Source organism: Gymnoscopelus braueri (assembly GCF_963280865.1).
Source record: "Gymnoscopelus braueri genome assembly, chromosome: 22".
Classification (NCBI taxonomy): Eukaryota; Metazoa; Chordata; class Actinopteri; order Myctophiformes; family Myctophidae; genus Gymnoscopelus; species Gymnoscopelus braueri.
In genome coordinates this window covers 15,608,793-15,623,792 of record NC_137624.1, presented here as the reverse complement: position 1 = coordinate 15,623,792, position 15,000 = coordinate 15,608,793, and the positions used below count along the sequence as shown (strand labels likewise).

Here is a 15,000-nt window from a genome sequence, read left to right as displayed (position 1 = left end):
ATAGGCAAGGCGAGTTTATTTGCGTTTCAATGTTCTCACCCCTCCCGTTTTTTATGCGAGAACTTCTGGGAACTCGGATTAGTATTTCAACAACAAGGCAATTCAGTGTGCTTTATACAAAACATTAAGCAAAGGAAACACATTAAAAAGAACATTGGAATTGATAGGTCAAGAAGGATGAGTACTGCACACTGCAGAGTGGGAGGCAGCCTGGGCAGCATGGCGTGCTTCTGTGACTGTGCGAACTGCTGTGGTCCAACTTGAATCCTGACTGGTTGGCCCTGGTGTAAAGTAACTAAGTACATTTACTCAAGTATGTACTTAAGTACAATTTTGAGGTATTTTTTACTTTACTGGAGTATTTCCAATTTTCTGTGCTTTTACTTCTACTCCACTGCATCTCAGAGGCAAATATTATACTTTTACTCCACTACAATTATTTGAAAACTTTAGTTACTAGTTACTTTGTGGATTTGGATTGTTATTACAAAACATAAATTAACTACTTCAGCCCTATATACATTTTGGCTATGGCTGTTGCATCGTGAGCTTGTAGATCTGCTATTTTCAAACGATTTGTATACATTTTATACATTTGAAAACTTGGAATGGGACATTCTGAATCTGCATAATGAGTACTTTCTACTTTTGGTACTTTAAGTACATTTTGACACTTTTGTACTTTTACTCAAGTCAATTTTAAATTCCGGACTTGTACTTGTAACAGAGTATTTCTATATTGCAGTATTGATACTTTTACTTAAGTAAAAAATATGAGCACTTTTTCCACCACTGCTGGTTATTCTGTGTGGAACATGTAAACTGTGAGAGATTCAAAGAAAGTGAAACCACTTGTTGAAGCGTTTTGGAAAGAAAGGAAATGTGTGATGGTTTGGATTTCTTGACGTCTGATGCGTCGAGAGTGGCAATCTTGAGAAGTGGAGTAACGCTGGCTGACTTGAAAGCAGACGTAGAAGTTTTTTTTCCCTCTAATTTGTGGAATTTTGGAATTACGATTTAAATTCATGACAGTTGGGAATAAAAAGAAAAGCCTTTTGAAATAATTGAAAACAAAATGTAGGAAGTGAAAAATAAAGGGATATTTACTTGTGAGTCGCGACCCATAAAAATGAGTCGCGAGCCACTGTTTGGGAACCACTGGTCTAGAAGATGGAGGAGGGGAGGGGATGTAGAAGACAGGTGGCTGGTCTGGTGGATGACAGCAGTTCCAGGAGCTCATCTGGAGATAGAGGAGAGAAAGTCTCTTCAGGCTCTTTTCAGCCATATGAAGGTAGTATCTGAATCTCATTAAGGGCTCCTGTCCAAGTGGCTACACACACACACACACACGCACACACACACACGCGCAAACACACAAACACACGCACACACACACACACACACACACACACACACACACACACACACACACACACACACACACACACACACACACACACACACACACACACACACACACACAGACACACGACACAGACACACACAATATTGTACAGGAGAGCAGTGAGAGTTCAACACAACACACCCTCTCATGGAGCAGAACCATAAAAACATGAAGGGGCTTTCGGGGTGCTGTGTGTGTGTGTGTGTGTGTGTGTGTGTGTGTGTGTGTGTGTGTGTGTGTGTGTGTGTGTGTGTGTGTGTGTGTGTGTGTGTGTGTGTGTGTGTGTGTGTGTGTGTGTGTGTGTGTGTGTGTGTGTGTGTGTGTGTGTGTGTGTGTGTGTGTGTGTGTGTGTGCACACACACGCGTGTGCATGTGTGCTGGGTCAGCAGAGAGGGAGGGGCTCAGCGTGTCACATCCTGCCTCTGGAAACAATTAGTCTTCACACGCATGCTGCACAAGCTCTATCACCAGCACACACACACACACACACACACACACACACACACACACACACACACACACACACACACACACACACACACTCTGTCTGTCTGTCTGTCTGTCTGTCTGTCTGTCTGTCTGTCTGTCTGTCTGTCTGTTTTCTCTCATATACACACATGTACTGTACACAGATGCAAACACATACATGTGCGCACATACGTGCGCATGCATGCATGCATTTTTTAATCATAGACCAGGATCACTATCAACTTAATGGTTTCCATTGTCTCAATCAACCTTCATTTGAAAACATGAATCACTGTCTCTTTTATGCTGGGCTGGCAGACATTGACCAGATGTATACAGCATGTACTGTGTGTGTGTGTGTGTGTGTGTGTGTGTGTGTGTGTGTGTGTGTGTGTGTGTGTGTGTGTGTGTGTGTGTGTGTGTGTGTGTGTGTGTGTGTGTGTGTGTGTGTGTGTGTGTGTGTGTGTGTGTGTGTGTGTGTGTGTGTGTGTGTGTGTGTGTGTGTGTGTGTGTGTGTGTGTGCGCGTGCGCGGGTGTGTGTCTTCTGTTAGCTTACCGCAGTTGAGTCTCATAAGGGTATTTATACAAAAGTGTGTACTTTGCTGCACGCTGGAAATAGCAGATCTACAAGCTCACCACAAGTCGCACCATGACAAGTTGTGAACTTGTAGCTCTGTACTATTTTTGGCACGCAACATCATGGCACACAACCAAGAATAAATCAGGCATTACTTACCTACAGAACCTGGCCTAGATCAGGCAGGCAGGAAACTCCGACTGTAGTACGAGAGAAGAGGGATTCACACCCAACATGCAACTTAAAGGCAAATGAAAGCAACGTTAAACAGCGTCATTACGCAGTTTTCTGACTGCACCGTAAGGTAGATGATTATGATTTACTTTCAAGGATAGCACACAAAGCCTTCATTTCCTGGTAGGAAGTCTAATAATAGCCTGATTAGAATGCTGATGTCTGCTGGAGCTGTTAGCGCTGTAGGCCAGTGTGATGCGCAGTGCTTTCACTCTGATCTCAGCAGGCCTAAACCGTGTTTTTTTTGTTTTCCCCTTCCGATATCCGCTTGGAAAAGGATTGGCAATACGGTACACAGATGTACTTTAACCCATTTAGACCAGGAAACAATCTTTGTGTAATTTTTTTATTTCTTTGGCTATTCAAAAATAGCAGATCTACAAGCTCGTAGCGAGCAATTTTTGAAAATGTGTGCAAATCTTTTAATATATATATATATATATATTTTTTTTTTAAAGTAAACATTTGTAACTCAAATCTTTGCTTCTATGGATTCTACAAATGTCTTCTAAATCTTAACAGTTTTCTGAAAAACGTATGTTGCTGTAATATCGGTGGTTCTCAAACCTTTTCACGTCAAGCACCCCCAAAATGATATGTATTTGTCCGCCGACCCCCATCTAAAAATATTTTGTTCCAGGGACCCACAGAAGCAAAGATTTGAGTTACAAATGTTCCCTTTAAACATATACTATATTCAAATATTTGCACAAATGGTCAAGATTAAAAACAAATGGTAGATCTACAAGCTCATAGAGCTTGTATATCTGCTATGTTTGAATAGCCAAAGTATAAAATATGGATAAAGTGGTAACACAGATGCGTTCCCGGTTTGAATGGGTTAAGGTTGAAAACACAACTGCTTTCCCCATCCCGATTTTTATTTATTCGATGCAGATGCGTGTCCACTTCTTACTGTGGCAATTGTTACATGTTTATGCATTTGATTCAAGATCATTCTTACAATGTAACATTTCTTATAAAAGAGGGGGGTAGGGGGGAGAGGTTTTCTGGTTGGAAAAAAGAAAAAAGCATTTCTGTAAGTGTTTATATTTTACAGCATTTTTTTTTTAGGCCAGATCAAACGTGCCTCTATACAATCCACCACTTCCCCCTCATCTACGGTACATGATGCCTACATGACTGGCTGACTGACTTTCACTCGGTTCCACCAAACACAGGCAGTGTTGCGGAGAGGAGCAGGTGTTCCTGATATTTTCCTCCACTCAATAGTGCATTCAGTGGGCTCGTTGTCAAGTCCAGAGCTCTCTGTGTGTGTGTGTGTGTGTGTGTGTGTGTGTGTGTGTGTGTGTGTGTGTGTGTGTGTGTGTGTGTGTGTGTGTGTGTGTGTGTGTGTGTGTGTGTGTGTGTGTGTGTGTGTGTGTGTGTGTGTGTGTGTGTGTGTGTGTGTGTGTGTGTGTGTGTGTGTGTGTGTGTGTGTGTGGGGAGGCTCTGTGGGTCAGGAATCCTTGATCCAAAAGTCATCACTCACCTCCCGCTCCGTGCCTCATATTGCAGATGTTTCTATCTAGGCCAATGTTTTTATTGTGAATGTAAATTATTCCACATGTATGAGTCCTGCAGGGACGGAACTGAAGACCCTGGGGTGCCCGGTTGTGCAGACAGCTAAGTGCATGCACCGCGGCCATATGCTGCGTGTGATTTGCGAGGACCCGAGCTTCGAGTCACATGTCTCCTATCTAAATATATGATAAAATGTCCCAAAAATGATCTTAGAAAAATACAAAAATTATGTATTATGTATACACACCCCACGGTTTTACGAATGTGACTATCTCTCTTTTGAGATCAATCTTTCATGTATACCATAGCAGCTTGATCAGTGTCCTGTGTACAACAGCGCTGTTTTAGATGCTACCGGTATTCTCGTACAGTATAGCCTCAAGATCTTTCACTTTGTCGAAAAAACAAAACTATTGAATCATTTTGCCTGAAGGTGGGTGCGGAATAAATGCATGCCATATCAGTGTATGTAATTCTGTTTATTTATTTATTTTATTAGTGGTCCTGGGGTGAATTAAACCTTGAACCACGTGAAAAGGAGAACCATACGTCTCTCCCCCCACAGAGTTGCAGCACAGTGGGTGTTATTTGTTAAATACATTGACAAACAGGCCCATTCACATACCCACTCAGTCATTAAGACCACATGTTTTTGCTTCATGTCATGCAGTATGTGGGTTTTCAGAATACTGTACCATATATACACAGTATAGTACATGCACGCACGCACGCACGCACGCACGCACGCACGCACGCACGCACGCACGCACGCACGCAGGCAGGCACACACACACACACACACACACACACACACACACACACACACACACACACACAGTCCTATGCAATTGTGACATAGTCCATTGCAACATGGCTTTTGATTGTGTTCACATGGGACCTTGTATTTCGGGTCATTCTTGTGTGTAACGCATAATAATAATAATAATAATAATAATAATAATAATAATAATAACAATAATGGACCAATACCCTAGCTAACGAAACACAAGCCCAACTTGGTGTCCAACCAATGCCGTTGGGATGAAACCATAGGCCCATCTATTTGACCAAAATGTACGTACAGTATATGGCATGTAACTTTGCACACACTCACGCATGGATCGACACACATTTTTGGAACCATATGAGCCTTTTGCTAGGTAGCCCCAGAAGAGCTTTTCAAAGGTCTCCATGTGGATTCTTACCCCATAAAGGCTAGGGTATGACTTAGGAAGCCTTTATATCGTTCCAAAGTCATCATAACCCTCACTTTCATGAGCCAGATGCCATCTGGCCTTACACATACACACGCACACACACACACACACACACACACACACACACACACACACACACACACACACACACACACACACACACACACACACACACACACACACACACACACACACACACACAGAGAGACAGCGATACAGACAGACAGACAGACAGACAGACAGACGTATGCTTTTACTTAAGGTAGTAAGGAACTCAAAGACTATGACTGCACAGAGAGACAGTCTCTTTCTCTCACTCACTCACACACACACACCCACACACACACACACACACACACACACACACACACACACACACACACACACACACACACACACACACACACACACACACACACACACACACACACACACACACACACACACACCCACACACACACACACACACACACAAAATTGTTGTGTTTAAATAGTTAACAATGTTTTGATGGGTGCTTTCACCTCAAGTCCCTCAGAGTATGTGTATACATAGTTTAACAGTATTTATTTGTCTAGCAGCATGCCACCATACATGGAATACACAGTACTGTATATCAAGGTGCTTGGCACTATTGAGAATATACAACAATAAAATCAATATGTGATTTAAAAAAGTACAAATAAATGTGCCACATTGCAGCTTCACTGCACAGCCATTTAACTCTGGAAGTGTGATTAACACTCAGGATTTTGCTGCATACAAGAGCAGCTAAAGCGTTGCAAAGCTGGCAAGCTGTAGGTTAAAGCTCAACCAGAGAACTAAATAACATAAACAGGTGTTTCATATTTGACTTGGCAGGCAGTGCACATATCCTCAGTGTTAAATGTATCCATTTCTCTGAGAGTGTACACATGTAACCAAATGGACCCATCCATTTGGACCCGTCCTTATGGGTCCATTTGGTTACATCAGAGTTACATATGTATACATTTAACACTGAGGATTTCAACACTGAGGATTTAACTGTTGTCCAAGGATCAAACCTGTGACATGTATTAATGGTGCACTACAAAAGCACCAATTAATTGTACAGTACCTGCTTATTACAGCTGATGCTACAATTGACCCTATAGACAGCTTAATCTCTAATTTTACTTTAGGGTTTCAGAAACTTCCTGCAAAAATGCAATGTTTAATGTTATTACACAGCAGGTCGGGAACTCTGTATTCAGATTCAGATTCGACTTAATTGTCACAACACAGGTTTTACAGGTGCAAAAGTGTGGGCGAATTTCTTTATCGTACAAGCTCCCTACATTTGCAGTTTAAAGAAAAGGATTGCTTATAGATTGGTTATTTTTGGCATGCTACAGAGTCGTTAGACAGAGCCACTGGAGTGTCCCTCACAGAGAGAAATTTGCCATGATCACTGACCCCTCCATACAGCCAATTTGTGAGTCTCATGACATCTATCTTCATACACTTGCATGGTCTTTGGCTGCATAACTGCACACGTGCACCTAGCATGCACATATATCACTGAAGGCAGTACAGTACAAAGCTTTCGCTACATAGCCCCACAGGACTGATGGAATGATGGATTGCAGTGGTGTAATGTAACTAAGTACATTTGCTCAAGTACCGTACTTAAGTACAATTTTGAGGTATTTGTACTTTACTTGAGTATTTCCAATTTACTCCACTACATCTCAGAGGCAAATATTGTACTTTTACTCCACTACAATTGTTTGAAAACTTTAGTTAGTTACTTTGCAGATCTATTAATTATGATATTATAAAACATACTTTAACCACTTTAGGCCTATTTTATACATAGGCTATTTTCAAATATCTTAGCACTTTTACTTTTGGTACTTTAAGTATATTTTGATACCAATACTTTTGTACTTTTACTCAAGTACATTTTTAATTCCGGACTTTTGTAACAGAGTACTTCTACATTGCAGTATTGATACTTTCACTTAAGTAAAACATTTGAATACTTTAACCATCACTGGTGTGATCACTGGTGTGTGTGTGTGTGTGTGTGTGTGTGTGTGTGTGTGTGTGTGTGTGTGTGTGTGTGTGTGTGTGTGTGTGTGTGTGTGTGTGTGTGTGTGTGTGTGTGTGTGTGTGTGTGTGTGTGTGTGTGTGTGTGTGTGTGTGTGTGTGTGTGTGTGTGAGAGGAGAGAGAGAGAGAGAGAGAGAGAGAGGTGTTTGCAAAGTCACCCTCCATAAAGCACATAGGAGGCCTTGATAAGATTCCAAGAGCATCACCCCTCTCTGTGCATCATATCCAAAGGTTGCTACATTGAACGTGTAAATATATGAGGGCCAGGGGGATTGAAGCCGCAAAACTTGACATTCCACATGCGATGCGTCAACCCGCTGAGCGCATGAAGATCGATGCGATGCCTGTATTAAATATTGAAATGATAGCGCTAGAGAATGTTAACCATCCCCTGATGGTTAACAGGGGTATTGCAGCAACTGGAGCCACCACAAAATAAATGCAGAGTTCCTGAGATTTGCTTTATTTTTTTGTGATTTTTTGGTTTTTGGTTTTTTTTGGTCGGATGAGCGGTGGTTTAGTTTACTTTTCTGTATGTCAAAGTGATTTAAAACACATTTCATAAAATGCATTTCACATTGTAGTGGATCTTCCCACCTTAATGTAGGTGAGCCTATAGGTGATTTGAGGACCTAGCTTTTCAACAACAATAATAATAACATATTCCACAATGCCATGCACTATATAACATGAATACATGAATTAATTGAAGTGCCGAACAGCATAAACGAACACAGTGAGGATCACTTAAAATAAGTAGACGGAAAGCAGAATGTTGTTTAATAGTAATAATAAAAACAGAGGGTGTTGCTAAAGGAAAGGCCTCTTGTTATACACTCCTTTTAAATGTTTCAATGAAAGCCATTTTAACACTGCCACACATTGGGACACCATGGAAGGACTCTCTCACTACTTTGTGTGAAACATGAAGACACCAGATGTTGGTTGTTTGAGTTGGCCGACAGGGTATGGTCTGAACGTGAGACACATGTCGAGCAGAACTCTACTTGCTAATACAGGACACTTGAGACCTATTATATGATGTTGGAAATTGATTGATTGATTGATTGATTGATTGATTGATACATTAATTTGATTTAGTTGGTTGGTTGGTTGGTTGGTTTCCTGTCCCCCAAAGAAAATACATTTATATAATTTATATAAAGAAAATGAATGGATGTATTTAAATCCATTCCACTACTACTGCTATTACTATTACTACTATTACTACTATTACTAATAAGGTTATCTCTTGTCTTCTAGTCTCCTCATCAGCATCGGCTCTCTGTGGAGGTGATTCCAGAACTGAAGAGCTCAGAGAATCACTGCAGGAACCCGGGAGGAACCAGTGACAAGCCCTGGTGCTACACCTCCAACCCCAACGTACGCTGGGAATACTGCTCTGTACCTCGATGTGGGGAGGAGATAGGTACGTCTGTGTGTTTGTGTGCGTGCGTTTGTGTGTGCGTGCCAGTGTTGATTTCGTCAACTAAAACTATGGCAAAAAATGTCTGTCGACTACCTTTTTTCACTGATGAAAACGAAATAAAAACGAAACAGAAACTAAGCTATGAGGACTAAAACTATACTACTAACAATTTCGTCAACAAATAAACACTAGACTAAAATGTTTGGGAGGGACTAGTGGAGAAGAGATCCAGTAGAACTAAGACGAGTCATCATCGGTGCGCGCGGGTGTCACAGGCCGAAAATAGTTGATCTACAAGCTTGTAGATCGGCTATTTTCGGCATGCAGCTAAGTAAAAATCAGCGTGTGTGTGTGTGTGTGTGTGTGTGTGTGTGTGTGTGTGTGTGTGTGTGTGTGTGTGTGTGTGTGTGTGTGTGTGTGTGTGTGTGTGTGTGTGTGTGTGTGTGTGTGCTTTTCCTTCTCTCTTCCTCACTTCCCATTACCCCTGAGGCTCTCTCTATGTATGTCCTCACAGTGGTTTCTGCCTGGTTAGTGCTAACGTAAACGGTGGTCAGCCTTTTTATTTCCCCCATGCAGCTTCCTTCCTGACTCTCTGCTCATACAGTAGTTTTGTTTCTGTGAACCCTTACATTTGGTATTAACAGCATTGACCCTAACAGCATTGACAAGCTCACAATGCGTCGCATTGTGAGCTTGTAGATCTGCTATTTTCAAAAGATTTTTATACATTTGAAAACGTGTCAAAGGGGACATAATGAGTACTTTCTACTTTTGGTACTTTAAGTACATTTTGATTCTAATACTTTTGTACTTTCACTCAAGTAAAGTTTGAATTCCAGACTTTTACTTAACAGGAGTATTTCCACATTGCAGTATTGATACTTTTACTTAAATATTATATTATATATATATATATATATATATATATATATATATATATATATATATATATATATATATATATATATATATATATATATATATATATATATATATATATATATATATATATATATTTTGCTTTGTTTGGTTTGTAGGTCAGCTATGTTCCAGAAAAAAAAATCCTTTTTGTGTGTGAAAAGTATATTTTTTTGTAAATATGCCATAAGTGGTTTAATGGTGTCTATCTCATGTGTGTGTTACAGTGGTGAAGGCAGAGTCCTCATCCTCGGGCCCCCGCCAGACGGCCCCCCACTTTCCCGCGGTGGCCGTGTCTCCAGCCTACTCCATGTCTGTCATTATCATTCTGCTCTCCGTCCTGGCGGCCTCTGCCTTCCTCACCATCATCATCCTCGGCTGCCGCAGACACAGGAAGCACTTGAGGAGCAGGAAGAGGTGAGAGTGTGTGTGTGTGTGTGTGTGTGTGTGTGTGTGTGTGTGTGTGTGTGTGTGTGTGTGTGTGTGTGTGTGTGTGTGTGTGTGTGTGTGTGAGTGTGTGTGTGAGAGAGAGAGAGAGATGTCATCACATATAATGACAGTGACAAAAGTGCTTATTTACTCATTATTTGTACGCATTTATTGCTTTGTTTTTCTGTCCCTTATGGTTTAAATCAATTACATAGATTAAACATGATTTTATATCGATTTTTAACTTGAACCATATTGTTCTGTTGTGAAGAAGGACTTTTGACATGACGCTTCCCATACATACTGTCTGTTGAGAGCTCACTCAACTAGTCTATGTAAAATTATAGGAATTGTGTTGGCATTCGTGAAAATTTTTGAATAATTTTGGAGAAAGAAAAAAACGTTACACAAACTTCTCTTTGGGGTCCCTGGCACAAGCCATTTAGATGGGGGTTCGCTGCCATTTTGGGCCGTTCCTTGACGTGAAAATGTTTGAGAACCAATGCCACATAAATTTTGTATACTGTATTCATCACCTGCAGGGCGATGGAGATCCCAACGCTGTCCACCCTTCCCTCAGAGCTTCTGCTGGACCGTCTTCACCCCAACCCCATGTACCAGAGGGTCCCCCTGCTGCTCAACTCCAAACTGTTGGCCCTGGAGTACCCCCGCAACAACATCCAATATGTCCGAGACATAGGGGAGGGAGCCTTCGGACGGGTGTTCCAAGCCCGGTGAGAGAAGGGGAGAGAGAGAGAATGAGAGAGAGAGAGAGAGAGAGAGAGAGAGAGAGAGAGAGAGAGAGAGAGAGAGAGAGAGAGTTTGAAAATACCAATGATCAGGAAAAAGTGAAGAATCAGCTTCCGAGTGGAAACAACCAAAACCGTTCCTTTTTTTGTCATAGTTATTTTTTTTTACTATAAATAGTGAAAATCTACTAGATCTTGTAGATCTGCTATTTTCACTACTTTTGTGCGACACTCTTGTATGATAAAACTGTCTTGTACAAAAAAACATAAAACATTGAAATATGGAGATACAAGGTTTCTGCCCGACAGCAACGATATGCCAGTGATCAATGCCCATGTGCAATTTGAGATTGATTGATCAGAAGGGAAACCACTTCCATTCATCATTGATTGAGACATATAATGTTTGAATTCATAAGTCCTGCTGTCATTGCATGCGATGCGTGAATGAATCTTGAACAGCAGATAGATAGATTGCACCGCTTCACCGGCAAACTGTTCTCCTGGTCACGGCTCACATGCTACTGAGATGCATAGCTCCACGACATCCATCAAGAGCAGAGTTTCTGTATTCTATTAGTATAGCATGACATAACATAGTATCTTATAAACAAATCTCTGACCCTGAACACTGACTAGAGAGACACGTACAGTAGCCTACATGGTTGAATAGGCTCTATGAACAGCAGCAGTTTTGGAGAGAAATTGGGCCTCTTCTTACTTTCTTCACAGGTGTTAACAATGATACTAATGAAGGCTCTGTTCCATTCTGGTCAAACAGAGTCAGGGTGCTGATATTGTGCATTTTGACTCACTGGAAACAGGGACCCTCATTGTTCCTTGAGGAGGTTCCAAATGGCCCCTTAAAAGGTGTGTAACTCTGAGAGTGTACAAATGGAACCAAATGGACCCTAAGGGTCCATTTGGTTCCATTTGTACACTCTCAGAGTTATGGGGGTGAAATTGCGTCCACATTGCTCAGATAGTGGTGAGGTTATTATGGATACGCTGATGACCCTTAAGAGCTCCTTTTGATGCAAAACTCTACATTGTTCACAACAGAAGGGCTTCTCTCCAGAGTGATGTACTTATGTTCCTTTAAATCATTAAGATATTTATAGCTTTTCTCACACTGATCACATTTATAGGGTTTCTCTCCAGTGTGAACTCTCTGGTGTTGATGTAAGTGAGCTTTTCTCCTAAAAGAATAGTTCACCCAAAAAATTACTTGTTTTCTATCGATTACGCACCCCAAGAAGCCTTGAATTCATGGAGACTTTTTAGTTTTTGACGCATTCCTGAGCCAATAATTTGATGACCGGGAGTATATATGCTAACGTATCCGGTAGGAGACTCAAAAGAGACTCTTTGAGTCTCCTACCGGATACGTTAGCATCTTTCCGTCGGTAATCAAGTTATTGGCTTAGGAATGCGAAAAAAAAATCTCCATAAATTCAATGCTTCATGGGGTGTGTAATTGATAGAAAAACAAGTAATTGTTTGGGTGAACTACTCCTTTAAAGTTGTTCCCACACTGGTCACAGTGGTATGATCTTACTCCAGTATGAATTAGCTGGTGTCTGTTAAGGCTGGACATCTGAGTGAAGTGTTTTCCACACTCGTCGCATTCGTAGGGTTTCTCTCCAGTGTGAACTCTCTGGTGTGTTTTAAGTCTGGACATTTTAGTGAAGCGTCTTCCACACTGGTCACAGCAGTGGTGTTTTGGTTCAGCCAAGCTTCTTTGTTCATTGGCTGCTGGTAGGACAGGAACGCCAGACTGAAAACGAAGAGAAAAGGAAGATTATTGAGAAATAGAAAGATACATTTGATTACAGTGTATTATAGTGTTTTACCATGTATTATGTATTACAATGTATTGCAGCATATTGAGTAAAAGTACAAAAGTATTGGCATCAAAATATACTTAAAGTACCAAAAGCAAAAGTACTAAAGTCTTTGAAAATAGCAGATCTACAAGCTCACAACGCGTCGCGATGCGACGCGTTGTGAGCTTGTAGCCTATGTATAAAATAGGGCTAAAGTGGTTAATGTATGTTTTATAATATAATGATTTACATCTGCAAAGCAACTTAAATTATTGTATTACAATATAGTGTAGTACAACATATTAAAGTGTATTGCAGTGTAATACCATGTATTATGGTGTATTACAATGTATTGCAGACAGTAATACAGTGTATTACGGGCAGCAGTGTTCAGCGTTGGCTGGTGTTCTTTTTAAGAGAAGCACCTGTAGGGTGAATCCATGCTGATCCTCTTCCACATGTCACTCCGCCGAGCTGCTAATCCCCATGCTGCTACCCGGAATGTTGCAGTATATAGACACCCCTGGGAAGATAACACACACACACACACACACACACACACACACGCACACACACACACACACACACACACACGTGCATGCACGCACGCGCACACACACACACACACACACACACACACACACACACACACACACACACACACACACACACACACACACACACACACACACACACACACACACACACTGTGCCCCATTTGCCTGGGAAGAAGAGTCTATTTAGGTGTGTGTGTGTGTGTGTGTGTGTGTGTGTGTGTGTGTGTGTGTGTGTGTGTGTGTGTGTGTGTGTGTGTGTGTGTGTGTGTGTGTGTGTGTGTGTGTGTGTGTGTGTGTGTGTGTGTGTGTGTGTGTGTGTGTGTGTGTGCGTGCGTGCGTGTGTGTGTGCGTGTGTTGCATCATGTAACCATCTTTGTTTAATATGATCTCTGGAGAGGATCTTTGAAACCACTCCAATACAAACTTCTTAAATGTCTGATCTTTCGTGATTCAGAACTAGTACACAGTTCTGTCAATTTAAGTAGCCACTTAAAGGGATAGTTCACTCCCAAAATGACTTTTTTTCTATCGATTACTTGAATTCATGGATTTTTTTTTTTTTGTCGCATTCCTATGCCAATAATTTGATGACCGGCAGCGGTTCCTGTAAGCGACACAAAGAGTCTCCTTTGTGTCTCCTACCGGAACCGCTGCCTACCGTACCACTGGTCATCAAATCATTGGCTTAGGAATGCGCCAAAAAACAAAAAATATCCAATTCAAGTCTCCATGGGGTGACTAATCGATAGGAAAAAAGTATTTTTTGGGGTGAACTATCCCTTTAAGCCCTATTTCATACACTTCGTCGTACGATAGTGTTTGCCGAAAATATTTGAATGTTGAAAGGTATGAAAAAAATTCTGGTGCTGTATAATCAATTGATAATCCACATTTTTTTTCACAAACACATTGAGTGTGTGCGTGTGCGTGTGCGTGTGTGCGAGTGTGTCACTGCGTGTGTATCCACATTCATGTGCACGTGTGTGTGTGTGTGTGCGTGTGTATTCATATTCTTACATGCGTTCCTATCAGACATTTGAGTGTGTGTGTATGTGTGTTTGTGTGTTGCAGTGCTCCAGCTCTGCTTACCATGGACTCCTTCACCATGGTAGCTGTGAAGATGCTGAAAGAAGAGGCTTCTGCAGACATGCAGAATGACTTCCAAAGAGAAGCGGCACTCATGGCTGAATTTGACCACCCAAACATCGTACGACTTCTAGGTCAGTATGGGTGCTCCATAATGTACATATAATACAGTATGTCATTGCTGTACCTTGTCTGTCCTAAAACGTAACCTTTTTCGTTAATGGAAAACAGAACCTGTGTTCCAACAGCTCCAATGTAATTGTATTATTTAGTCACGAGCCCTTGTTACTTTGCATTCGTTAAATATTTATTAAACCGACAAACACAATTAATTTGAACTTTTATTTAAAAACATATTCTTGTATGACAAAGTAGGCCATTAATTTACGAAAAACATAAAACGTTGAATTACCGAGATACAAAAATACAAAATTCCATTTGTGTCTTTCAGTGCTTTCAGTATGAGTACTCAAAGTACAAACTTTCAGTACTCACACTGAATGTATATA

General features: G+C 41.0%; 1 protein-coding gene across 1 annotated transcript in view; it reads left to right on the top strand.

Moving 5' to 3' along the window:
* musk (muscle, skeletal, receptor tyrosine kinase) overlaps nt 1-15,000 on the top strand; it is a 52,884-nt gene that overhangs the window by 35,133 nt on the left and 2,751 nt on the right. The window contains exons 12-15 of the mRNA XM_080419002.1: nt 8,761-8,926; nt 10,072-10,261; nt 10,816-11,007; nt 14,477-14,625. Coding sequence (XP_080275128.1) covers nt 8,761-8,926; nt 10,072-10,261; nt 10,816-11,007; nt 14,477-14,625 — 697 coding nt within the window. The remainder of the gene's footprint in view (nt 1-8,760; nt 8,927-10,071; nt 10,262-10,815; nt 11,008-14,476; nt 14,626-15,000) is intronic.